This window comes from Magnolia sinica, chromosome 5, assembly GCF_029962835.1.
Source record: "Magnolia sinica isolate HGM2019 chromosome 5, MsV1, whole genome shotgun sequence".
Classification (NCBI taxonomy): Eukaryota; Viridiplantae; Streptophyta; class Magnoliopsida; order Magnoliales; family Magnoliaceae; genus Magnolia; species Magnolia sinica.
In genome coordinates, this window is record NC_080577.1 from 8,982,817 (window position 1) to 9,010,166 (window position 27,350).

Below are 27,350 nucleotides of genomic sequence, written 5' to 3' on the forward strand. Positions count from 1 at the left end.
TATACAAAATTCCTCGACCTAATGCCCCTTTGAGGTAATCCAAAATTCGAATAACTGCTTCCATATGATGTACTCTTGGAGAGTCATGAATTGGTTGACCACGTTTACTCCATGGGATATGTTTGGTCGAGTAATAGTTTAGTAAATAAAATTTCAACCAATCTTCTGTACCTTCCCGGATCCTCAACTTCAACTCCACTTAGACCATTGTAAATAGTTTGTCCCATTTAATTTAATAGAGGTTATTTGGATTCGTAAAAAATTAGAAGGGTTTATAAATCCAGATTTTGGGTACTTTTTATCTCCACAACAAATAAAAAAAGAGTACCTCACAAGAACAAATGCGGGCTGACCTAGTACAACCGATGAGCACCACACTTGAACATTTCACACTATGCACATGTCACCTTAGACACAAGAATCAACCCACAACTCTACTACTTCCAACCGGCCATGAAGAAATATAGTCAAGAACACATCATCCAACATGGGCAATAGCCAACACTTTTGCAACGATCACATGTGAGGTGCTATCATTTAAGAAGCCGATGTTTTCATTCTCCCACGCACACACAGATAATTACAAAAGGCCTGACCCACAAAAGAAACAAAAAACCCCCCCAGGTTTTTAAAGAAAATTTCAGTACAAGCAAGATAAAGGAAAAAAAAAAAGAAGTTTGGAGAAAAGACCGGAAACCTTGAAGCTCTGATACTATGTAAAATAGTGGAAACAGAGATGGAATAGAGAAGAAGAAAGAGAGAATAGAGACGAAGAAAGGGGGGAGAATGGGCCAAAGTTAGGGTTCACACCCCCCGTCTCATTCTTTTATATCATGAAAGTTTCATAATTACAAAAATGCCATTAATAACAAAGTGAAAATCCCCTTTATGTCCTCGACCAAAATAACCTAAGTGGGCCTATGTAGGCCCATATCATATTCATTAGCAAAGTGCAATGAAGAGCAGATAAGGCTTTGGCTAAGGAAGGGAATATTGATTACTGTCGATTATGTTGAAAGCATTGTGTTCCGTAATGGCCGTTATGTAACGGTAGCGGTGACAACTGGTACGCGTTATTGGGGTCGTAATGTCCGTAATGGTTGTTACGGAAGAAATGACCTGTATTGGACCATGTAATGGCCCGTTACGGCCTGTTACAGGGCCGATATAGGTATTTTTTTTTCCAGATTTTCCAAAAAAGAAAAAGAAAAAAGAAAATAGCCGTAATGATTGTGGCCATTACGGCACGCCTTGGTTAAAAGGCTTGAAGAAAGGAGAGGAAGACCTAAAAGGTTTTGGATTGGGGTAGCGAGAATGGATATAAGCCTTGTTTACTTACTGAGGAGAGGGCCTTAGATAGGATCTGTTGGTGAAATAGGATTATTGAAGCAGACCTAGAATAGTTGGGGACAAGGCCCTTATGATGTTGTTGATGACGAGGGTGATGATATGAGGTTCACTTGAATTATGATAGCTAAACGGTTAAGCAGATCAAGAGAAGATGCTTTTAGGTCTTGAATTGTAAATGGAAGCATGCTGTTTTTTTTTCTTTTCTTTTCTTTTCTTTTCTTTTCTTTTCTTTTTTGTTTTCTTTAGAAGCCAAAACAACATTGTATATTTTTGCAAACTTTTCCCTTTCTCCTTTTTTTTTCCCCCCTATCAGTTCCCCCATACCAACCTATTTGGGCTGATCTTATTGGTGTCAGTACTCAGGAGTACTTTAAGCAGCCTTGGCCCTAGTTAAGGGTGTCAATGGTTCAAGCCAGCCCATTGGACCTTTGAGCTTGGTCTTCAAAGGGCCGGGTTCAGAAACAAGACTTGTGTGTATCTTGAAGTTCAGACCCACTAATAATTGGGCTGTGCTCAGGTTGAGATCATTGGTCCAACCAGTCTGGCTGAACTAGGTTCAGGCATCGAGAATAATAATAATAATGTATATTAGGCGTATTTATATGTATTACATGCCATTATTAGTGGCATGTAACATACATATTACATGCCATTAATATACACAAGTAAAATTGGCGTTTGCAATGCATGTGTGGAGCAATGTTGTCAAAATCGTTATTGTATCACAAATCGTAATAGGAGTTGAATAGTATCGTATCGCAAATCGTAAGATTTTTTTATGACTTTCTTAAAAATATGAAAATAGGGTTCTCGAACCCTTAACAATCTGTTTGTCTTGTATGTCTAATGAGAAATTCCAAGGCACAAAATTACATGATATTACTTATGCAAGCCAATTAGGCTATGTAATATGAAAGGACATGAGAAGGGTTTTATGCCTTGTTTAAGAGCTTATATTTGATATGCATTGACAATTACCATGAAATCCATGTGAATTGGAATCGCCAGTTTCGTTTGGCAGCCTGTAATCGAACACACTGGAATCCATGTGAATGTGTTTAACAATCTGTATTTGAAATTCATTGATGAAAAGTGAATGGGAGAGAGGACTGTGACTTGTGAATCAGTGGTAATCGAAATTCATGTGAAAGGGAATCACATGGTTTTGTTGTGACTTCAAAAGGGGTCTTTTAGTGTATTTGATGTGAATTGGAATCATAAATACAATCTCCCAAACACACCAATTACCACCTATTACATGCTCCCAAATGACCCCTCAAGGAAATTGAAAGAGTATTTAGGCAATTTAGGATGAAGCTTTGCCACAATCATCTCTCCCCTGAAAGAGACCTACTTTCTACAACCACTTCTCCTTCCCTCTCCCATGATTTGCAAACCACTTCCTCTCCAGATACCAGTGTTGTCAAAATCCTACGATTTGCGATTTGAGTCAAATCTTAAGCAAACGATTTGATCCCACTACGGCGTGAGTGTGTGAAAAAAAAAGTAGAAATTGTTAAACAGGCCAGGCAAGCTGGCACTCGATATCTTGTTTAATCTGTTGTGTGCGAGCCTGACAATTTGGGCAACAGCGTGTTCATGGGCTTTATGTTTTCAGGTTGGGCTCAAGCCGATCTTGAACCTGCCGAGGCCCAGCATGTTGACATCCCTAACAATAGTATTTTTTCTGCTATTATTTGAAGATTTTGTTTCAGAAATTGATGATGGCTATATTCAGATAGGCTACATAACTAAATAAACTTGACAAGAGTAGTTGATGCTGCAGAGTTTTGTGGTTCTATTATGCTGCTCTGTGGGGTGTAAATGCTTTGGTCTGTTCTCTCAGATGCTACGATATTGAAAGTGCTCCCTGCTCCTCCATTTGTCCATAGAATATTAGGTCATATATTTCTTGCATGCAACAAGGATAGCGTAGAAAGCAGGATGTTTTGGTTGTTTGCCTACTAATTCACTTGTCTCACATGTTGTTCTACAGACGGTTGACAATGATCTTGCACTAAAAATATACATAAAAGCGAGGGCCACCCCAAAAGTTGTCGCCGCTTTTGCTGAGCGAAGGGAATTTGATAAAATACTTATTTACTCCAAACAGGTACTTGAATGCTGGCATCTTCTCTTTTAGTTTTTCTTTTATAATTTTGTAATCATTGTTTCCAATTCTCTATTTCATTCTCTTTAATATCTTGAAATGTGAAGAAAATTTAACTGCACTATATGAGCTTATGTGATAATCTTTTTATTTCTGCCTCTTTTTGATGTATAGGTTGGGTATACACCTGATTATCTATTCCTTCTGCAAACGATTTTGAGATCTGATCCTCAGGTATTCTTCCTTTTGCTATTGTTTCCAAGGCAAAGTGTAATGATATATTAGTTAAGATTTGACCATTCAATTGCAATAAAGAATCTGCTCTGCCTATTTGTAAGTCATGTGCATTACTTTCAAATACCTGTGAAGGATCAATGATTTAGAAAAAAAGGTAGGTCCTTACAATGTTAGAGTCCTTTCAATGGGGGGAATTTTTTAGTCTTAGAGGATGATATACTTAGTGAGATTCTTCTGTAACACCATACATCATTCTCATGTCATTTATGATCTTGGATATTGCAGGGTGCTGTTAATTTTGCTCTTATGATGTCTCAAATGGAGGGAGGTTGTCCTGTGGATTACAACACGATTACAGATCTTTTCCTTCAGGTTTGTGAAGAAATTTTTGTGTGTGTCAGTTCTTTTTTGGTAACATATGAGTAAATTTCTCATGATTGTTCTGTTCAAACTTTAGAGATATCGCCACTATCCTGTAGAGGGGATTGCTCATTTTATACAGGAGTTGGACTTCAGATCTTGTTTGACTCTTCATGTACACTGCTGGAGATCTACTAGATCAGTGTTCCTGCACACTCCCTTCTAGAAATGTACAAGACATGTTCTGTGAAGCATCATTTTGGATACTTACTCACAAAAAAATAGATATTAGATTTTCCCCTCAAAGCCTTGTTTGCCTCTACATTTTGTTAAATGTAATAAAAGGTTTGCAATTATGAACCCACTTCTGTTTTCTTCTTAAATGTGGAAAGGGTTTGAGACAAGTTTGCTTGTTTTTTTTGTTTTTGTTTTTTTTTTTTTTTTGTGTTTTTTTTTTTTTTTTTGAGAGCTAACAACAATTTTATTAGAAGCTCGTAAGAGATGAGTATTGTTGATTTTGCTATTTTTATATTTTTCTGTAGTCATGCCATTGAACCACTTGAGTGTACATGCAGCAGCTTTTTGCGTTTACAAGTCATTGGCTAAGCCTTTTTAGATGGGTTGAAGTAGGGATGCGTTTGAAGTTTGAATATTTTAGTCTTTGACAAATTGTTCTAATGGGATAATATGGTTTCTAATGGGATAATATGGTTTACTGCTGCTCCTCAAATTTGTGACGAACCTCTCATTTCTTTGTTTCTTTGTTGCATTAATCAATGGTATCCTATATTTCTGTTTGAAAGATTTGCTGCTTTTCTTTAATGAATGCTACTTGACTGGAATTTCACGAGCTTGTCTTGTTTGTGTGGGTCAACGTGCAGCTTGTGAATGACTAAATTGTTGGTTTTCTGCAGAGAAACCTGATTCGGGAAGCAACTGCATTTTTATTAGACGTTTTGAAGCCAAACTTGCCAGAACACGGGTTCCTTCAGACGAAGGTAGCATTTTTCATAGAGGCATGAGCATGGTAGGTTTGTCTTCACTTTTTCACTAACTTATGCTGCCCATACAGGTTTTGGAGATCAATCTAGTCACCTTTCCAAATGTTGCTGATGCCATCTTAGCAAATGGGATGTTCAGCCACTATGATCGTCCTAGGATTGCTCAACTTTGTGAGAAGGCGGGCCTTTTTATGCGTGCTCTTCAGGTAAAACCAGGAAGTTCGGAATTTCCCCCTTTTCATGATAATCTTTTGTTCGAAGAAGAAAATTTACTTGACAAAATTGGACATCCTATTCCTCTAGAGGTTTTCTAACTGGACTCATTTCAAAGTCAGGTAAGTCCTTGTTTCTCAAAATATTGTGGAGATGAAACTGGTCAAGGACAAGGAACCTTATAACAGGAACCTTTTTACGTCATTGTTTTACACACTTTTAATATCTTGATATTATGTTATGCCATGCATAATGTACTGCCATTTTGTGGTCTTCTAATGTTTCCATGTCTGATGGATATGTCCTTCCATAAAATATGCTAAAATGCCAAATTGCTTCTTTCCATAACATGCTAAAATGGTGTTTATCTTCTGTCCAATCCATTTGAAGATTTAAGAATTCATTTTACTATATATCTAGTGAACCACATAGGAGCTGCCTCAAGCCATAACATCATCTTTTATGACAATGTACTATATTAAAATAAGATAATGACACAACGACTTGCACCGAAAATTCCATTTTGTTGCTCTGTAAAAAAGCCCTTTTCTGCAAACTTCTGATGTTGGTAACATTTAGTAGAAATAATCTCTTCTCTATCCAACTGACACATCTGCGGGGTGATTGAAAGGAGAACTGCACTGAAAAAATCCACTATTCTCAACATGTTCATTGCCTGTAATTGCGCAGCACTACACTGAGCTACCGGATATAAAGCGTGTAATTGTGAACACTCATGCTATTGAGCCGCAGGTTCTTATCATCTCTCTCACTTGCTGTTTGGCATTTAGTAATTTTCTGTTGCATCAGAGATTTATGCGTTTCCTTTCCAGTCACTTGTAGAATTCTTTGGAACCCTTTCGAGAGAGTGGGCATTGGAATGCATGAAAGATCTTCTATTGGTTAACCTGAGGGGAAATCTTCAGATAATTGTTCAGGTGATTGCTCATTCACTTTTAAATTCTTCACTTCTCAATCGTGCAATTTCCAGATTATTTACTGTAAGCTTTCTAAGACAGGCTGCAAAAGAATATTCAGACCAGTTGGGTGTGGATGCATGCATTAAACTCTTTGAGCAGTTTAAGTCTTATGAAGGTCTCTACTTTTTCTTGGGTTCATATTTGAGCTCCAGGTATTTCATTTCTTTTCTGTGGTTGAAGAAGTTCTTTATGTTTTCACCTTTCCCCATCTTCTTGCTTAAACGTGGTTTAATATGTGCTTGCAGCGAGGATCCTGATATACATTTCAAATACATAGAGGCAGCTGCTAAAACTGGCCAAATAAAAGAGGTCGAGCGTGTAACAAGAGAGTCAAATTTCTATGACCCTGAGAAGACGAAGAATTTTTTGATGGAAGCCAAGCTTCCGGATGCACGCCCCCTGATCAATGTTTGTGATCGTTTTGGATTTGTACCAGATCTGACCCACTATTTGTACTCAAACAATATGTTGCGGTATATTGAAGGGTATGTCCAGAAGGTAATATTTCTTCTGAGCAATATCCTTATAATAATATGTCTGTGTGCGTGTGAGCGCGTACGTGTGTGTATTTAATGTCAGGAAACTGCGATCCTCATTTTGATTGGATGATGCATATTGCTAAAGATATTTGTGACAGTTGTTTTTCACATTTTTGGGCTTTACAGGTTAATCCAGGTAATGCTCCTTTAGTGGTGGGGCAGCTTCTAGATGATGAATGTCCTGAAGATTTCATTAAAGGCCTTATTCTTTCTGTCCGCTCTCTTCTTCCTGTTGAGCCCTTGGTTGAGGAGTGTGAGAAGAGGTATGTTTCTTCTTTCTTTCTTTCTTTCTTTCTTATTTTGTTAACTTTCATCAAAATTGCCTTAGTCGATGACATGCTGCCATGATTTTTAATATTCATTTATGTGCGTACTTGCCTGTCTCATCTCTACTGCACACGTCCTTGTGACCATGCATGCATGCGCTTGGAATTAATTGCTAATGCAAGTGGGATGTGTCTGTGTCCTGTGGCATGTGGGCGTTCATATCTGCACATATTCTCTAATCTGACTTCTGTCTTTTCAATTGGTAGGAATCGTCTGCGATTGCTCACGCAATTCTTAGAACATCTAGTGAGTGAAGGAAGCCAAGATGTTCATGTGCACAATGCTCTTGGCAAAATCATTATTGACAGCAACAACAACCCTGAACATTTTCTTACCACCAATCCTTACTATGATTCACGTGTTGTTGGTAAATACTGTGAGAAGAGGGATCCCACTCTCGCAGTCGTTGCTTACCGGAGAGGCCAATGTGATGACGAACTTATCAATGTCACCAACAAAAATTCTCTATTCAAACTTCAGGCTAGGTACGTAAATGTACTTTAATGACTATTGGTAACTTGGCGGGATTGGTTACCTTGAGATTCACTTGAAGAATGTTTACATTTTTAACATTTGGATCTTTTTCAGATATGTTGTGGAGAGAATGGATTCGGATTTGTGGGAAAACGTTCTAAAGCCTGAGAATGAATATCGACGGCAGCTTATTGATCAAGTTGTGTCAACAGCTTTACCTGAAAGCAAGAGCCCAGAGCAAGTTTCTGCGACTGTAAAAGCTTTTATGACTGCCGATCTTCCACATGAGCTAATTGAGCTTCTTGAGAAGATTGTACTCCAAAATTCTGCATTTAGTGGCAACTCTAACCTGCAGAACTTGCTGATCCTTACTGCTATTAGAGCGGACAAGTCAAGGGTCATGGACTATGTCAACAGACTCGACAATTTTGATGGGCCTGCAGTTGGTGAGATTGCTGTTGAGGGTGAACTGTATGAAGAGGCATTTGCCATATTCAAAAAGTTCAACTTGAATGTGCAGGCAGTCAATGTGCTGTTGGATAATATCCAAAGCATTGAGCGTGCCGTTGAGTTTGCGTTTCGAGTTGAAGAGGATGCTGTATGGAGCCAGGTGGCCAAAGCCCAACTCAGGGAGGGACTTGTTAGTGATGCAATAGAGTCATTTATCCGTGCAGATGATGTCACTCAGTTCCTAGATGTAATCAGGGCTGCCGAGGATGCAAATGTATACCATGACTTAGTCAGGTACCTGATTATGGTTAGGCAAAAGACGAAAGAGCCCAAGGTTGACAGTGAGCTTATCTATGCATATGCCAAGATTGATAGGCTTGCTGAAATTGAAGATTTTATTCTCACACCTAATGTGGCAAATCTCCAAACTGTTGGTGATCGCCTATATGATGAAGCCCTTTATGAAGCTGCAAAGATCATATTTACATTTATTTCAAACTGGGCAAAACTTGCTAGTACTCTTGTTAAATTGAGACAGTTCCAAGGTGCAGTTGATGCGGCTCGCAAGGCCAACAGCTCAAAAACATGGAAGGAAGTCTGCTTTGCTTGTGTTGATGCAGAGGAGTTCCGTTTGGCTCAGATTTGTGGTCTGAACATCATTGTACAGGTAATCTAGAACTCTGATTTTTTATTTGGAGTATTTCTTAAATTTCTCTTGCTTTTCAAAAGGTAATTTATCTTTTATTTTCAATTCCGTTGTGTGGACTTCTGATATATGCTGACTTTGCCATTTCAGGTGGATGACCTGGAAGAAGTAAGTGATTATTATCAAAACAGAGGATGCTTTGATGAACTGATCTCCCTCATGGAGAGTGGTCTGGGACTCGAACGGGCACACATGGGTATCTTTACAGAGTTGGGGATCTTGTATGCAAGATATCGTCCGGAGAAGCTTATGGAACACATCAGGTTATTTTCAACACGCCTCAACATTCCAAAGCTCATCCGTGTCTGCGATGAACAGCAGCATTGGTTGGAGCTCACTTACCTATACATTCAATATGATGAGTTCGATAATGCTGCTACAACGATTATGAACCACTCCCCTGAAGCATGGGATCATATGCAGTTCAAGGATGTTGCCGTTAAGGTGGCTAATGTGGAATTATACTACAAGGCAGTGCATTTCTACCTGCAAGAGCACCCAGATCTCATCAACGATCTCCTTAATGTTCTCGCGACTAAAGTGGACCACACTCGTGTGGTTGATATAATGCGCAAGGTATGTGTTCTCCTTCAGATGCATTGTCAATCTATTGAAGCTTGTTGATATTCTCTGCTTCGTAAGAGACGAGACATATCCTAGGAGTAGGAGTTTGATCTGATAACATAATAATGTAAACAAAAAAAAACAAACTAGCATTTCAATTTTAATAAGAAGAAAGTCTTATAGGAACTCATGTTTGATTAGTGTAATTGCTGGAATTCTCAGAAATTCAGCACTGAATACATTCAAACATATAAAAGTTGATCTTTATTACAACTCCAAAGGCGAATATTAAACATATAGAACTGGTTAAAATATTACTGGCGTCCTGTTATTAATGAAAATTCCAGAATGCCTTTGCATTTGCTAGACTGAATTTAGTTGGTGGATCAACTTTCTCTGTTTGGAAGTGGCATCTACATGTGCAAAGTTGAGGTGCAAGGTAAAAGACTAAAGTGGTCATTGACAATGTTCTGAACAAGCTGCCAGTACAAATTATGTAAAATGGAGAATTATTATGTTGTCCAACTTTTGCAGTTTAAGATGCTTCCATTTACTGTGGGTTGTTAGAATAGGATGCTCGATAATCACTTGTCTGTCTTGGTTTCTATGGGTTTCCAGGCAGGGAACTTGCATCTTGTGAAGCCATACATGGTTGCAGTTCAGAGCAACAATGTAGCAGCTGTGAATGAGGCTCTGAATGAAATCTACATTGAAGAGGAAGATTATGACAGATTGCGGGAATCAGTTGACATGCATGATAACTTTGACCAAATAGGCCTGGCACAGAAGGTATTCATCTTGTTTTCTTGTATCCCTTTTATTTCTCATTTCCATTTCAATATATCATGTCCATCCACCTTTGTTAACTGGAACTGTGATACAAACAGGTTGAGAAACATGAACTACTCGAGATGCGAAGGATTGCGGCTTACATATACAAGAAGGCAGGTAGATGGCGGCAATCAGTTGCATTATCCAAGAAGGACAACCTCTACAGAGATGCCATGGAGACTTGCTCACAATCAGGAGATCGCGAACTGTCTGAGGAATTACTGGTTTATTTCGTTGATCAGGTATCTGAATACATTCAATGATTATCCTTTCTCGATTTTGATGCCTCAATTTACATTGGTTTTTCCTTCAAAAATCAATTAGCTGTTCCTGTCCTGTTTTTTTAGACTCGGCGACTTGGATTGGCTCATTCAGTCTTGAGTTGAGTAGCGACTCGCCAAAGTCAGGGTTGACTCAGGTGGACGACTCCTGGTATCACGCCATATTGGGTAGTAACAAATCTGAGTCAACTCGAATGAGTCACATCAGACTCTTCCCGAGTCTTAAAACCATGGTTCCTATTGTTAGCGAAAGTAAAAATTCATACATTGACATTTCGTGAATGCGAGATTGTTTTCACTGTGAAGATCAGTTGCCAATCTGTTTGCATTCATAGGTTTTTCACCTATCTGTTATTATTCCTTGATGACTAGCAATTGGCACCCATTTTACATTGCTCTTACTATGATGATTTATTAAAGTAAACATGGGGCGTATGATATATGTATGCAGGGAAAGAAAGAGTGCTTTGCATCTTGCTTATTCACGTGTTATGATTTGATCCGGCCCGATATTGCTCTTGAGCTGGCTTGGATGAACAACATGATCGACTTTGCTTTCCCGTATCTCCTGCAGGCACGTGATCAAATTACTTGTGCATGTTTTCCTCTACATGTTATCCTTTTCTAGGGTTTATGATCTAATTTTGTCAACAACTTGATGCAGTTCATCCGTGAGTATACGGGTAAAGTAGATGAGCTAGTGAAGTATAAACTTGAAGCATTACAAGAAGTGAAGAGCAAAGAGAACGAGGAAAAGGAATTAGTGGCTCAACAGGTAGGGTTAATAACACTCTGGTGACCCTTATATGGATGGGTCGAGTGCCATCCTCTTGCATGAACAACCACGTAGACAACATCCACCCAAACAGACAGTGCATGCATTTTGGCACACAATCCTTGTTTGGCCTTGTAAACTGTATCATTCAATATTTTTCATTTCACCAATGTCCGAAGCTGTCAACTATTGAATGGAAATCATTTGAAGCAGCAGCACAGTCCTTGTTTTTTGTTTCCAATTTTTCGTTTACCACATTCATGTGCTCATTTTGATTCTGTTGTGTACCTTGCAGAACATGTATGCGCAGCTGCTTCCGCTTGCTTTGCCGGCACCACCAATGCCGGGCATGGGTGGGGGATTCCAGCCCCCACCGCCAATGGGTATGGGGATGCCTCCGATGCCAGCTTACGGCATGCCGCCCATGGGAGGATATTAAAACCAAACTTTCTTGTGTGAGGTCCTTTGAGGGAGAGCTTGAACCTGTCGAGATAGTTTGCCAACGTGTTTGGAAATCATGGAAGAAGTGCGTCTTCATATCCAGGAGGTTAGTTCTTTCTTGCCAGCACCCTCCCTCCATGTTGTGCGTGTGGAGTACTCTTTGAGATGAGGGATATGGTTCCGTTTGACATTTATATGTGAAAGGTTGATAGGGAGAGTGTCTTGTTAGGCTCTCTACCAGTTTTCAGTAACATAATTGTTTGCTTGTTGCACTTCAATACTTCTTTGTAAAATTTTCAGAACTTCGAGGTTAGGAGTGCTTTTGTGTGATCGTGTTTATAGTTGTCACAATAATAAAAAAGTTAGATGATTTTATGAAGTTAAAAAACCTTAGATGTAGTTAATCAGCATTACTCTCTTCTTGTTTGGGGATTTAGAGTTCAAGACTCTGGATACATTGTTCTTTTCAACTGTTGTGTTCTTTTGCAAGATCTCTGATTGTTGTTTGAGTTGAGGTGCACTTTTGATTATGCTGTGGATCCCATGTTCACTGAGTTTTTGGTAGTCAAATGCCCATATTGGGTGGTGTTGATGAGATGGGCTCACTGTCCTGGTTGAGATGTGGGAACTACATAGGCAGTTGTCTCTCAGATTTAGTTTTAGATCCAGTACGCTGGGTTGGAACACGAAGGAACAATTGGCCCAATTGGCTATCTCCATGTAGCCCACATTTAAATGTGTTGCAGTTGTGTGAGATCTGGGCCATTCATCAGGTGGCATCTGCAGTGATTATGGTTTAGGCCAAAATTCAAACCAGTCGGCTAATCAGGAGTGCTGCTAGCGTGGAGAAGAGATGGTTGATGAGGACAGACGAACAATTGACCATTTCTTTTCACATTCCTACCACGAAAAACTTGGATGAGAATGATTTTGGGCCTGGACAGGTTCTCTGTGGGGTCTGCCTGTACCAGATCTTACCTACGTCATTAGGATTGCGTGGGGAATCAAATTTCATGCGGGATTATAGGATCCTCGGCGCGAGGTATACGTGATTTCTACGTGATTTCCACTACTACTAGTGGGGTTGAAGGCTCGGTCATGCTGACCATTGGCCTCTTGGGTCCCACCGTGGATCGGCCAGGCCTGAGAAACTCTCTTGCCACCAATTTCAGGCAATCTTCGGTTCAGCATCGACTGCAGGTGACAAATTGGAATGTACGATCTCTCTTCTTCACTGTGAATCATGTGATGCCCGCCTTTGGTTACCCATCCTTCCCAAAACGGCAGGGGCTCTGTAGGCCCCACCGTGATGTATGGGTTTCAATCCATCCATTTTTTAAGATCATATTAGGGCATGAGTCTAAAAATTAGGTAGGTCCAATGCTCTAGTGGAACACGCCTCAGGAAGCGGCGATTATGAAGCTCACTGTTGAAACCTTCCGAGTGGTCACCGTGATGTTTATTTCAGGTCATATAGACCCGGATGAAGGGAAAACACAAATATCAGATTGATCCAAAACTTCTGCCGCTCATAAGAAAATTTTAATGGTGGGAGTTCAATCCCCACTTTGTGGTCCACTTGAGCCTTGGATCTGCCTCATGTTATCCTAAAATGATCTGGAAAAATGGATGGGAGGCGTAGATAAAACCCATACATCATGGTGGGCCCCATAGACGCCTGCCTGGATGGATTATTATCCAGGCCGAGGCAGGACGCAATTCGCTTCTGAGAAATGGACGGTCCGGTCCATATTGATTGTACCAGAAAAGGTCTCATCAATTATCTAGGCTGTCCATCACGTGGGACCTGCCTTTGATTGCCCAGAACTTCCAAAAATCATTTTGATCGGGTGACCCTAACTTAATGTTTAGAAAAATGTATAGTTCATATTGATTATACTAGGAAATATACAATACCAGTAAAGGTTCATTGACTATTTGGATCTACCATTTCTGCTTGCCCAACTGGCAGACTGAGTGGAGATACCTCGTTTCAACACTTGAGGTCTTGGTATTGATCCCTGGCCGGGGTGGCTAGCATGGAAAAAAAAGTTCTGCTTGCCCATTCTCTTAGAAATAACTTTGATCGGGGCTCAAGAAAATGTATGGTCCATATTGATTATACTTAATGTAGAGCTCGCCTTTGATTGCTCATCCCTCTAAAAGGTGCTTCGACTGGAATGATGCTGGAAATGCAGGGTCGATGACTATAGAAGGGCCATCTATCTTGATCATCCATCATGTTCAGCAGGCGCATCTCTCTCAATTTCAATTTTATTGGATGAACTTAGGCGTTTGCTCAAAAAGGCTATTCTAATGGATCTAAAAAAAACCTGAGAACTTATGTATGCCCCCATATGAGCCTTCTTGACGTTCTATGCCCCCTTACGCATCACCTGCTAATAATATTAGCATGAGAGAGAACGTATGTACGGGTGCAACTGCCAATCCGCTTCCACTTTTATTCACACATTCCATCAATTTCTAAAGATCATTTTAGGTCATGAACCCAAAAAATAAGACATCCAAATCTCATTGACCACACTATTGAAAGTAGTGATTTAATGGCCATCATTAAAACCTCCTTGAGCACAACAAAAGTTCTAGATAAAGTGAATATTTGTGCACACCTCATAGTTGCAGTCGGACATTGGATGGATTTCTCATTTTCCTTATTTGCCAAAGTATCCAAACATTTTTTACCAGATTTAAAATCAGGTTTAGGTAGTCCAAATTTGAATGGGTCCCTTGCAACATACACTAGACCCTTCCATTTACTAAATGGATTCAGGTGAAGTTAGGTTGAGCATAATTATGTCCATTAAATCACTATTTTCAAAAGTGTAGTCAATGAGATTTGGATGTCTTATTTTTTGGGTTCATGACCTAAAATGATCTTTAGAAATTGATGGAATGTGTGAATAAAAGTGGAAGCGGATTGGTGGTTGTACCATACACCACCGACCTAACAGGCTATCCACAAGCCATTGAAAGGAGATCAAAGTTATGTGAGCCGCACAACGATGTATTTATTATATCCACATAGTTCATGCATTTGGCAAGATCCTTTTGCAATAGGAGACTAAAAATGAGTATATCCAAAGTTTAAGTGGACCACACTACAAATAACAGTGGATCAATGATTCTCACCGTTATAACATTCATAGGGCCCACCAGAATGTTTATTTTCCATCCAATCTGATCACACAAACAAAGCTAAATAGCAAAAACAAACATCATGTTGATCCAAAACTTTTGTTACCCTAGAAGTATTTCAATGCAAGTCGATCAATTCCCCGCTGCTTTTTGCATTGTGGTCAACTTAATCTTTATCTGTCTTATTTTTCGTAACAAACCTTACAAATGGACGGAGAATTTGGATATAACACATACCCCGTGGTGGGACCATAGAACCTCGTGACGTTAACACATCAGCCCCCACCACAGAACCTGGTGACGTCAACACATCAGCCAGGTCGGTGGTGTGTGGTACGCAGCCAATCCGCCCGATAGATAGAAGAAACCCACAGGACGCGGATTGCGTACTACCCCCTCCCGTCCCTAGCTCCGAACGGGCAGTTCTGTGGGCAGGCCCCCCGTGATTTATCTGAACATCCAAGCCGTCAATCCCTTTTCTCGGATTATTTTAAGGCAAGAGCACAAAAATGAGGTAGATCCAAAGCTCAAGTTGGCCACACCAAATAATAAGCTTGGTTGCATTAAAATGCATAAAGCATTAAATGTCAGTTGCATTAAATGCAAGAGTCATCTGTGGTGTGGTCCATTTGAGCGTTGAATCTGCTTCATTTTTGTTTTGATACCTTAAAATAATCTGAGAAAAGAGACAGACGGCTTGGATGTACAGATACATCACGGTGGGCCTGCCCACAGAACTGGCCGTTCGGAGCTAGGGACGGGCGGGGTAGTACGCGATCCCCGTCCAGTCCAGTAGCTACTGACAGCATCAGTAGGCAATCTGCGTCCCTACCAACATCACCCTTTCTGTCGTGTTCTGACTAATGGCACTTGCTCCTTCTCACTGGCCCTGGCTCCGACGTCATCCAAAAACCTAAAACCAGCTCTAAAAACCCAAGGGTTAGGGATAGGGTTTCTCTCTTCCTCTTCAAAAACTCTAAAACTCCTCTCTCGGTTGCATCCCTGCTCGACTGGAGGCACCGGTGGTGCTGTCATTTCCGCTCAGCTGGTCTCAATGCCTGCTACCAAGCCCTCTACCTTGCTCGATTTCGAGACTTCCATCTTCAAGAAGGAGAAAATCTCTCTCGCCGGTCACGATGAGGTGAGCCTCTTTTATTTTTATTTTTATTTTTTAATTTCCTGTTTTTCTTCTTTCAATCTCCATCGGTTTGCATTCTTTAGTCCTTTTCGTTCTTGATTTCTTGAATTTTTTGGAGTGTTTTGCAGTATATCGTTCGAGGTGGGAGGGATCTGTTCGGTCTTCTGCCGGATGCGTTCAAGGGGATTAAACAGATTGGTGTACTTGGTTGGGGTTCTCAGGTCAAATTACTACCCTTATTATTATTAATTTTTTTTTTTCCTTTTCTCCCCGCTTTTTTGCTCTTCTAATGCATGGAAAGTGCTTCAAATGATTTCTCATGGTCTGATTTGTTTATTTTGATACTGAATTTTCGTGAGATCGAATGGTGTTTTATGGTTTGATTGCTTTAGATTGATGAACTTTTCCTTTGCATATTGTAGTATTGTAGTGATTGATGACAGATGACCCTTTGGTTTGCTTCTCTTTTATTGCAATTGATGGTGCTGACATCGATGTTTTTTAATTTTTAATTTTTTTTATTAAATTTTTTCGATGACGAAAGGGTGTTCCCGCCGCTAAAGGGTCGTTTGGATGAATGTAAAGTTTTAAGTTGTAATTACTTTATCCTTGAAACTCTTTTCAGGTGTAAGTGTTTACAGCCTATCCTGTTTGGCTTTAAGTTGTAAAGTGTTTATGCGTAAACAGTTTTCTGTGTTTGGGTAACCTATAAAGTATTTACATATTACAGAGTGGATATTTACACCATTCAAAGCTTGGAGCAACCAAAATCTTCAAATCACATAAAGAACTTGATATAAGATGGGCCATTGCGCTGAAGCCAAGCATCAAGCGAGCCACAAAAGTGGTCCAATTGTTTCAAATATCTTTTCATGTGTAGAAACTATTGCATATAAATAATTGGACACAAAATAATAGCAAATTAAATTTAATAAAATGTTAAACATAATGTTTCAATAAATAACATCCAAAACTAACTAACAGAGTGTCTACAAAATATTCATAATGGAATGTTCTTTTTCGGCCATATATGTTTAAGCTCAGTCTGAATTTTATGAAGGAGTTTGGCTAAATTTGGCTGTCTTGCAAGATAGTTGGAGGCCTACCACATCATTTCGTCAGTGATGGTTGCAAGATAGTTCTGATTTTGTGCTGGCGTATATGTCAATTGTATTGCAAAGATGATTCAATGTTTGCATCACACATGCATGGGGATCACCTTCTTCATCTTCGTTGGCCTCGAAGCTGAGGTTCCCGCATATTGATGACCATTTCCCCTGAATTGTTGAGGTTGCAGATAGGTTCCCTCCGAAAACTCATCATCTAATGGTGCAAATCTTTCGAAGGGCAATTGGGATAATGGGATGTCATCCATCGGATGATGTGATTGGGTCTCATCTTCTGTATTTTCGCTAATAGTGCTTGATGTGTTTCCCATAGCATTGTCGTCTCCACATATAATCTCCATCTCCCTGTAGAGTGGTAATTACTTGTTCTTTCTTTCACAGGAATTCTATAAAAGAAGTTTAATTTTAAAAAAGAGTTTAACTAACCTTCATAAATTCATTTCAATCCGCCAGTTCTGCAACACGCAGACTGTACGAAAAAAGTCCATTCTAAAGATCAGGTGGGTCACACAACAAGCAACACTTGGGATCAGGATGGTCACCATTAATTTTTTATTTGCTTATTTGTGGGGGCCCACTGTGGACCATATATATAATCCAATCCAGTCAGATTATGGCTCTGACCAGGCTGATTGGACTCCTTAAAAACATGCCATTCCAAGGATCAGGTGGGCCACACCACGAGCATAAGTTGGGATGCTTAAACAAATTATTATTATTTGTGGGGCTCACTAAGAATTGTATATACCATCTTATATAGTCAATGGTTCATCTGACCAGGATGGTTGGGGATGCAGAAAATTAGGCCATTCCAATAGTCAGGTAGGCCACACCACAAATAACAATTGTGACAGGTATACTCTCCATCAAAATTGTCCAGGTTATTGGTGTGAGCCACCTGATTTTTTGATTGATCTGATTTTTGGGACCCAAGGATAGAAAAATGGGGATGTAAAAATAGACGGATTGGATGGCCTACACCAATCACGGTGGGGCCGGCAAACAGTGCGTATGCACCACACTTTTTTTTTAACGATAACAAAGGATACCAAAGTATCTGTTCCTTCCTCATCTCTTCCAATTGGAAAAGGGAGTGAACTCTGGTTTAGTAGCGCTCCGAATAGGTAAATAATAAATACCTGTGTGCCTTGGGTACGATGGTTACCGGTTGTGCGCAAAGGCCTTTGTGGTCGCTAGAGGGAGGTACGATGGTTGCCAGTTGTGCGCAAAGGCCTTTCTGGTTGCTTGGGAGATGCACATATCTCCTTGAGTTTATAAAATTTGACCTTTGCAAAAGTTTCAACAAATTTCCCTTTGTTCTAAAGTCTTTACAACTTGTAAAGTGATTACGGGGCATATTTGGATTGGGGATTACTATAGTAATGCGTCTGAAAAGTGTAATAAGTGCAAATTAGCATCGATTGGATAGCATTGTAAAATCTTGCATTTATCAGCCGTCTTTGACTACCATACCTGTCAATATAAATCTCTTGGAAAGGGTAGAATACTCAGGATTCGATGGTCACTCTCCTATAAAGGAGATGACCGTTGGACTGCATGTACATCATTCATCCTTACCAGTTCCTGTGCAGCATTGCCATTAGAGGGAAGAAACTGAGATCTCTCTCCCTTCCAAAAACCCATTCAACTTCCCCTAGTCCCTTCCTCCATGTCCCATCGTCAACCACTCCAACCTCTCTCCCCGTTAGGAAGAAACTGGTGTGCAGGAGCGACAGCATCACATCTCCAGTGTCCTTCACCATCACTGTCAATGGAGCAGGATCGAAATCTTTACAACACAGCAGTCTAAACTCCGAGGTCAGGTGCACAACTGTATCTTGGTCTCAGTTTAGAGATGAATTTTATCCATGCATGCATAATCTTATGCTTCCCTGCCATCAGAACCACTTGACGATCGGCATTCACAATTTCACATCTCCAACCAAGGTATTCCATAATGGTAGTGGTGGAGTTACTATTGCCAAGGTATTCCATAATGGTACCGGTGGCGTTACCATTGTGACATGGCCTATTTTTTTTTTTGCTGAAAAAATAAATAAATTTGTTTTAGCCCTGTTATGGGACTATGATGAGCCTTTTTTTTTCCTTTCTCCTGTAACAACCGATTAGGCCCCATAACACATAAAAGTTACCACTGTTGCTGTTACATAATGGCCATTACTTAACCATTTTAGCATACCTTGGATCCAATGCAATTAGGAATGGCGTCGAAGACCATCACCATCGACGTATGTTGGAGTTGATCATTCCCCTACAAAATCCAAACACTGGACATCTTCTATTTCTTACACTGATAGACCAAACAAGGCATTTGCTAGTCAAAAGCAGATGTTTTCAGGGGACATGTAATTCGTAATAATAGCACTTTATTGCATTACTGTGGTAATCCCCAATCCAAACAGGCCCTAAAGGACTTTACAGGCATCAAAATGACCCCTTATGTGGTCTGTGGAACTACCTTCTTTTTCTATTTGGTGACTTGGGTGGTCATAATTTGGTGAAATTTGGATGCCTAGAATGTTGGGATGAGTTATTGTGTTTGAGTCTGAAAGTTCTGTAGGTGAGGATGAGATTGGTTTTGAGCAAGGTTCAAAATAGCACTGTATCATGTTGACATGGCAAATGCACTAGACAATACGATATATTGCAGACAGGATATTAAAGTCTCTTATTACCAATAAAAAATGCAAATTGTATATGCATAAATAAGTATGAGTTGTATCAATTAGTGTATTTTAATACATTTCGATGCAGATTCATAGTATCTGAATTTATTGTTGATGCATTTTTTTCCTGGATAATTTTAATGTGGTTGATGTTATTTTATTGTAATTGGAATGTGTCCCAATAAACAATATGATATGTTCAAACAATATTTTTGAACTCGTTTTGAGCAAAGGATTATTATGATGGATCACGATGAGTGGCTTTTGCCTTTTGTGGTTCTCTGAGGTATTGTTGAATGACTGTTGTTATTTGAAATAAGAGAAGTTCATCTTTATTCCAACATATTGCCTTTCATATGTATGGTTAGCTACTTTTTCCAATGGTATATATCATCAGTTAATGTATACTTTTAGCTTTAGCTTCTTCTTCTTCTTCTTCTTCTTCTCTCTCTCTCTCTCTCTCTCTCTCTCTCTCTCTCTCTCTCTCTTTCGTTTTTGTGTTTCTTTCCTTTCTAGAAATATTGCGTGATTCATCCTTCCTGACAGCTGGGTTTTCCCCTTTATGAGGAGAAATAGGCTCCCTTAGTTATAGTTATATATCGTATTTTGGTTTGATATTCATTTTTTCTTTAGAAGGATCATCCTTATCAGTCTTTCTAAAAATTTATCTTCTTTATTTATTATTGTGCAGGGTCCTGCCCAAGCTCAGAATCTGAGGGATTCACTTGCGGTGGCAGGGTCTGACATTGTTGTCAAGGTGAGGTTCTCTCAGAAATTTGAGGCAGTCTCTTTGGATTTTTGGGTTTAGCCTAGAAGCTGGGTGGTGCTCATTTAATCAATGGTGGTATTTTTCTATGATAATATGCTCTTGTTGTCGAGACGATGATGACGATTGATGGCTATCATAAGAATCCATCTATTAAAGGATCTACAAGTATATAATATCCGAAAATGAGCATGATTTCGTATAGGTCAGTTTTATATGCAATGCATGTGCCTTTTGTTACCTTAGGGGAATTATAGTTTGCTGGGCATATTATAACACTAGGGTGTTGGGGTGGCTGGGTGGCCCCCTACTGCACACATTGTATCTACCTAAGATCAATATTTGGAGGCCTCCTTGTAGATTGGTCACATCCCCAAAATTTGGTTGATTAGATTATCCTGACCTCTGATGAATGGACCTCTGTTTGTTGAATTTGTATCTTTTACTACTTGTATTTTAGTTGTTCATTGTCTGTCCACCAATTGGCTAGTTAGGGTCATACTTAGAGAACAATTCTTGGTTTGTAATCTGTTGTGTGTCCACTGTTTGGTTGTTTCGGATTTGAGGTGCATGCTGTGTGTACCTTCGGGGAGGCTTCCCTGCACCGTGGTTGTGGCATAATGACCGGCACCTATCATTTCCCTTATCTTTAATCTGAATTGAGGAATGAATTTGTTTTAGGGCCTGTTTGTTTCTTCAAAGCAATGGGAAATACACAGTAAATATTAATTATTACGATTTCACCGTGTTTGAAAATTCATAGGAATTTGTGCTTTTGAAATTGGTTCAAAAGAGATAATTTTAATTTTTTAACTGCAAGGTAATGCATATGATATATCCATTCCGTCCATCTGTTTTATTACAATATTTTGGAGCATGAGACAAAAAATGAAGCAGATCCAACACTCAAGTGGCCCACGCCAAAAGAAACAGTGGCCCCACAAAGTTTTTAATGGTAAGTATTCGATTCCCTTTTTTGTATGATGTGGTCCACTTGAGTATTGGATATGCCTCAATTTTTTACTCATGCTATGAATTCAACTGGAATAGATGAACGGTGTGGATAAGCAAAATGCATCACAGTGGGACCCACAGATATTTTGTAATATTCTTGGTTTTCGTGTCAAAAAGTAAGCAGTCAAATCGGGTATGCTGTAAATGTATGGGGAAATAATTATTACTTTTTTACACGATATTTACCATTTCACCGGAAAATCAAACTCGCCCTTAGTAGTAGTGGTAGTTGCTGCTGCTGCTGCCATAAGATCTTTCTTTGGCAAATGTTTGGAGGAGTTTTTGATATTAAGCTTGGGCCTTTTACTTGAATCTCGGCAGTTCTTAATTTACATGCAGACATGACTACATTTTCTATGGCTAATGTACTCACCACACCTTTCTAGCTTCTCCTGTAACTTTCTTTCTCTCACAGGAGCCAAGTCATTGTTTTTAAGTTAGTTTCTTCATCATGTTACTGACATGTGCACTAATACCATTTTTGCGGTTGCTCAAAAGTGCAGATTGGGCTGAGGGAAGGTTCTCATTCATTCGCTGAAGCACGTGCTGCTGGATTTACAGAAGAAAATGGGACTTTGGGTGATATCTGGGAGACTGTTTCAAGCAGCGATCTTTTATTGCTGTTGATTTCTGACTCTGCACAGGTCAGGAGATCATGCACCGGAGATTTCAGATTGGTGTTAGCTATAGTTGTCTCTATATCTTTATTGGGCAATGCCACAATGTACTTGTGTCTGTCTCGAATGCTTCTTTTGCATTCTGAATTTGTTTAAAGACGACCATGTTTGCTTATTTTTGAGCTAGAGGTCAGAACATATGCTCAGTATGGTACATCTGTTCTGTAGTATTGCCTGCACAATCCTGCCCCGCAAAATTTGCAGCTGCAAGAGCGCAGGTTTGAAGTACCTAGGCTGTGACTGAATAACTTATGAACTACATTTGGAAAGTTTTGAGCTAAATCCAAAAGACTCAAGTGGTTCCTGTTGCACCTTCCAAGTAGCAAAAGCTGCTTGTATATTCAAGCACTGGTGCATGTGGAATCCTCTTATATGGCTCTATTGCATACATTTTGTTTTGCATTGTAGAATCCAAAGTTTACAGCTCTCCTTTGTGAAGAATTTAATCTTCAATGATGAATTTACTGGCAGAGCAAACGGTTATCTGATGGTTATTGTTTCTGGGCAGGGGTATAGATTTTTTTTTTTAAAAAAACTTGTAAATGATAACATTTATTGGTGTTGAGTTCAGAAGTTCTTTTGTGCTTTGCTGTCTGATTTGAGCTCTTGAGCATGATAATTTTTTAGTCGAATTTGCTGAAGATATGGGAGGGAGGGATTCTGTGAAATTGTTTAGTGGTTGTAATCTTCTGCGCAAATGTTGCAGGCGGATAACTATGAGAAAGTATTTTCTCACATGAAACCAAACAGCATCCTTGGGCTTTCACATGGCTTTCTTCTGGGACATTTACAGTCTCTTGGGCTTGATTTCCCAAAGAATATCAGTGTGATTGCTGTATGCCCCAAGGGAATGGGTCCATCTGTACGGAGACTTTATGTCCAGGGCAAGGAGATAAATGGTGCAGGGATCAATTCTAGTTTTGCTGTTCATCAGGTATTTTTTTTTTCGTCTCCTGCCTTGTAGAAACAAGTTATCATCTCACTAAAGGAGTTCAATTTTCAATCTGATACCCATGGAAAATATCAGCCATTTGAATTTGTTGTAATTCGCACCAGTGGTTGGTTAACAGCTTGTTGCTCTCTTTCCTGCAGGATATTGATGGCAGAGCTACAGACATTGCCCTTGGCTGGTCAATTGCCCTTGGTTCTCCATTTACATTTGCAACTACATTGGAGCAAGAGTACAAGAGCGACATTTTTGGGGAGCGTGGTGAGCTTAGCATTTATCGATGTATCTGTTGCTTTTTTACCACATTGGTACCTGATTGTCCATCTCATCTTTTGGCATTAAAATTCTTCGATGCATTTCTCATTGCTTTTCTGACTATAGTGGTGTCTGTCTGATTGCCCACTTGATATCATAGGCATTTTACTTGGAGCTGTGCATGGAATGGTGGAGTCCTTGTTTAGAAGATATACTGAAAACGGAATGCATGAAGATCTGGCATACAAGAACACTGTGGAATGCATAACAGGAATCATATCAAAGACCATCTCAACAAAGGTTGTTCCCCCTCCCTCTTAAAATATTGGAATGCCATTTTTCAAAAGAGACGGATCATCATCATCTAAGCCTTATACTAAATTAATTGGGGTCAGCTACTTGAATCCTGTTCCACCATTCCACTCTATCAAGACCAGACCTGTTGGATTATATGTCATCAAGTCTTTTTGTACTGCCTCCATCCACGTCCTTTTGGGCCTTCCCCTTGCCCATTTAGAGCAATCAACTTGTACCATATCACTCCTAACTGGTGTGATTCCTAGTCTCTGTTGCACATGACCAAATTATTATCTACGCCTACTTTCCCACATCATATTACCTATTGGTGCTGTTCCTAAGTTCGCTCGAGTGCATTCATATCTAATTTTATCCTTTCTCGTCTTGCCACCCATCCATCTCAACATCCTCATGTCAACTACACTTATACTATGACCATGTTGTTCCTCAACTGCCCAACAATCTATCCCATAAAGCATGGCTGGTCTTATAGATATCCTTCCCTTTCATTTTGGGTGGTACACAATGATCATATAAAACTCCACATGCACATCTCCATTGCCCTGCCGCGCCCCCCCCCAAAGAAGAAGAAGAAGAAATTTATAGGCAACATCCTTCTTTTTGACCCAAGGTATTGTTTTGGGAAACTTTTTGGTTAGCAATCTTCACTACTTCCTTGTTTTCATTCCCATTGTTTCTAAAATTGCACTCTATATACTCTGTTTTAGTCTGACTAATTAAATCCTTTAGATTCTAAAGCATCTCTCCATTAATTTGGCTCTGTGTTTAAGCCCACCCTCATCTTGTCAATCAAAATTGTGTCATCTGCAAAAAAAACACCTAATTTCGGATATGTGAAAAAAGAAAAACTTATTTCTTTTCTTTTATGCAACGCATATTTCTATGTTCTGGCTACACCAGAAGAGACCCAATTGATCTCAATAATGTTGCAGTCCTCGTGTTTCATTTCTTGAACCAACGTTTGCCCTATTTAACATTCTTAGGAATGTACTCATTTGTAGATTTACTTGTTTCCTCCAGGGCATGCTCTCTGTATACAACTCATTGTCTGAGGATGGCAAAAAGGAATTTGAGGCTGCATACAGTGCATCATACTATCCTTGCATGGATATTCTGTATGAGTGCTATGAAGATGTCGCATGTGGAAGTGAGATCCGAAGTGTTGTCTTGGCTGGGCGGCGCTTTTATGTAGGTTATCTGTTATCAATCCAACAATCTTTTGACACATCAGTGCAGCTATATACTAATTTACTACATACAAAAATTATCTTCTGTATGGATTTGATTTTGGGATAATACCCCTTCTAACCCAACCTCATTAGGCAAATCTTATATGAAAGTACCCAGATGCAACATACTTGAATTAATAAGGCCTCTAAAAAAAATCTTTATAGCTTATAGCTTTAATATTCTATGTAAATTCGTGTTCTTACATCTAGAAGTAAATAAAATTATATAAATAAAACCATCTAAGGCAAAATTATTGCATCCAACATTTCCGTTTGACATGACAAGACATGACAAGAATTATCGCATGGTGCTTGATCATTTGATACTCATGATGATATGATGGGAAGAGATTTGAGTCCATCACATTTCAGCATGCATTAGCCATTCAGATTTCTGCAAAGATTAAGTTAAAGAAAACACATGATAGTTGCAACCAAGAAGTGAGATGGGTTGGTTAATCATGGAGTCAAGTCGGACATGCTTAGTATTGTGCCCTTTCTCAGTAAGTTTTTGAAATTTAATTTTGAGTCTGTAATTATATAATACATTGAAAATATTCAGTTGAGATTACACTTCAAAATCCCTATTTCTTTGGTTGCAATTGAAATGTACTTGACGAGGAACTCTGGTACATGTTGACAGGAGAAAGATGGGCTACCTGCTTTTCCGATGGGCAAAATTGACCAGACACGAATGTGGAAAGTTGGTGAGCGGGTCCGGGCGAGTAGGCTGCAAGGCGACTTAGGTCCATTGCATCCCTTCACTGCCGGGGTCTATGTGGCACTAATGATGGCCCAGGTGAGATTGGTTTGAATGCATCTTTAAATTCCAACTGTAGACCTAGCCATGTTTTGGACATTTATGACAGCGTCTAATGACTAAATGATGCAGATTGAAGTGTTGAGGAAGAAGGGACACTCATACTCGGAGATCATCAACGAAAGTGTTATTGAGTCGGTGGATTCTTTGAACCCGTTCATGCATGCTCGTGGCGTTTCTTTCATGGTCGACAACTGTTCTACAACAGCACGGTTGGGATCAAGAAAGTGGGCCCCCCGTTTCGACTACATTCTCACCCAGCAGGCTTATGTGGCTGTAGACAACGGCTTGCCCATAAACCAAGACCTCCTCAGCAACTTCTTCTCTGATCCTGTTCACAATGCCATTGAAGTGTGTGCACAGCTGAGGCCAACTGTCGACATATCAGTGCCGCCTGATGCAGATTTCGTGCGCCCGGAGCTGCGTCAGCCTAGCAATTAGGTCGTGGGAGGAATTAGCTATCAGCTAAGTATACCCTGCAGGAGGTGATATACTTAATTGGGGAATATCCTTGTCAAAGTTGGGGTTTTCAAGTGTCTAACTTATGTCCCTTTCCTTGGGCTTGGTGTTGCGGTGACAGTTTCCTATTCTATTAGTGCAGAAAGACTTACATTGGTGCTGGACCGCTACATGTCTCATCTATTGATGGCATCGATTGAAGTTGATAGTATTAACCAATTCAGCATAGCAGCTCCCTGATACAGAACTGCCAGGAAGTACTTCCAGGTGTCGTTTGATAATTTAATAAAATATTGCAATGTATCGTTGAAATATCAATATTTTCAAAATATCGCAGTAATAAAATCCCAAGCATTAGCGATACAGTAGATATAGATACGAATTGTTGATACATTCCAGCAATTTGTAAAAAATCATAAAATATCTTCTAAAATCACAATTTCTTTTGTTTTTTTACCACCATTCCCCCCCAAGTTGATTTTGACCAATCCCTTCTGATTATCTAGTGAGAGGCAGTTTGGGTGTGGAAATTGAGATTGGGAACAGGTGGGAAGAAAAGTTGATGAGTTTTTTTTTTTCCCCTAAATTTAAATAGTTTTATCTACTTCAAATCACATGGAATCAGTATAATAAAGGTGCTAATCCATTATTTTGCAAGTTTTGCATGCTCAATAATGGATATCAACTGCTCGATTTGCAAATTTGGAAAAAAATGGGGAAATTTCATCATTTTTCATATTTCATCTATTTAACTTACAATTAGAGTGTGGAAAATTCACATTGGAGTGGCCAGAGGCTGATCTACAAATTAACTATACTTTTTGAAAATTTTGAGATAAAATTATTTTTAATTAAAAATGATTGAACAATAATTAAAATTTTAAAAATAATTTTAATTTTTTTAGTTTTTTTAATTTAATTTAATTTTTTTTATAAATTCAATCAACTAGATGTCATTTAGCCTTAATATTTAGGAGTGTTGAGTGTTGGTTGATCTTAATATCAGTTACATTCTAATTCTTGAATTGGAATTGGGGGAAAATGGGAGAGGTTGGGGGAATTATAAAATTTCACACATTTAACCTGCAATTCAAGTGTGGTAAAATGGTGTTTGGG

At 39.3% G+C, this 27,350-nt stretch overlaps 2 protein-coding genes across 3 annotated transcripts in view; both read left to right on the plus strand.

Moving 5' to 3' along the window:
* The window catches only part of LOC131245369 (clathrin heavy chain 2-like), a 35,214-nt gene extending 23,066 nt beyond the window's left edge, over nucleotides 1-12,148 (plus strand). Inside the window, exons 13-30 of one of the 2 annotated variants that reach the window (XM_058244780.1) lie at nucleotides 3,347-3,463; nucleotides 3,635-3,694; nucleotides 3,983-4,069; nucleotides 4,972-5,055; nucleotides 5,130-5,264; nucleotides 5,962-6,024; nucleotides 6,105-6,209; nucleotides 6,291-6,403; nucleotides 6,497-6,749; nucleotides 6,917-7,053; nucleotides 7,324-7,602; nucleotides 7,706-8,708; nucleotides 8,838-9,323; nucleotides 9,930-10,100; nucleotides 10,199-10,384; nucleotides 10,875-10,988; nucleotides 11,079-11,198; nucleotides 11,494-12,148. In XM_058244780.1, the coding sequence (XP_058100763.1) occupies nucleotides 3,347-3,463; nucleotides 3,635-3,694; nucleotides 3,983-4,069; nucleotides 4,972-5,055; nucleotides 5,130-5,264; nucleotides 5,962-6,024; nucleotides 6,105-6,209; nucleotides 6,291-6,403; nucleotides 6,497-6,749; nucleotides 6,917-7,053; nucleotides 7,324-7,602; nucleotides 7,706-8,708; nucleotides 8,838-9,323; nucleotides 9,930-10,100; nucleotides 10,199-10,384; nucleotides 10,875-10,988; nucleotides 11,079-11,198; nucleotides 11,494-11,637 (3,657 nt within the window). In that variant the 3' untranslated portion in view covers nucleotides 11,638-12,148. The remainder of the gene's footprint in view (nucleotides 1-3,346; nucleotides 3,464-3,634; nucleotides 3,695-3,982; nucleotides 4,070-4,971; nucleotides 5,056-5,129; nucleotides 5,265-5,961; nucleotides 6,025-6,104; nucleotides 6,210-6,290; nucleotides 6,404-6,496; nucleotides 6,750-6,916; nucleotides 7,054-7,323; nucleotides 7,603-7,705; nucleotides 8,709-8,837; nucleotides 9,324-9,929; nucleotides 10,101-10,198; nucleotides 10,385-10,874; nucleotides 10,989-11,078; nucleotides 11,199-11,493) is intronic. The other variant, XM_058244781.1, reaches the window with a different exon arrangement.
* A 589-nt stretch (nucleotides 12,149-12,737) lies between these two features.
* LOC131246913 (ketol-acid reductoisomerase, chloroplastic-like) lies at nucleotides 12,738-26,437 on the plus strand. Its single transcript, XM_058247379.1, has 11 exons — nucleotides 12,738-12,933; nucleotides 15,602-15,936; nucleotides 16,062-16,154; nucleotides 20,439-20,504; nucleotides 22,031-22,171; nucleotides 22,911-23,138; nucleotides 23,297-23,414; nucleotides 23,569-23,708; nucleotides 24,747-24,914; nucleotides 25,599-25,754; nucleotides 25,848-26,437. Exons 1-11 carry the CDS (start codon nucleotides 12,738-12,740, stop codon nucleotides 26,214-26,216), a joined length of 2,010 nt encoding a protein of 669 aa, XP_058103362.1. The 3' UTR covers nucleotides 26,217-26,437.
* The last annotated feature ends 913 nt before the right edge of the window (nucleotides 26,438-27,350 follow it).

What these genes read in the sequence shown, in the direction of transcription:
- LOC131246913 (XM_058247379.1), top strand. Translation starts at nt 12,738, where the DNA reads ATGCTGACCATTGGCCTCTTGGGTCCCACCGTGGATCGGCCAGGCCTG. An exon ending in GGTCTGACATTGTTGTCAAG is followed by an intron (nt 20,505 to 22,030) that starts GTGAGGTTCTCT and finishes TCAAAAGTGCAG; the next exon opens with ATTGGGCTGAGGGAAGGTTC. An exon ending in CGACATTTTTGGGGAGCGTG is followed by an intron (nt 23,415 to 23,568) that starts GTGAGCTTAGCA and finishes TTGATATCATAG; the next exon opens with GCATTTTACTTGGAGCTGTG.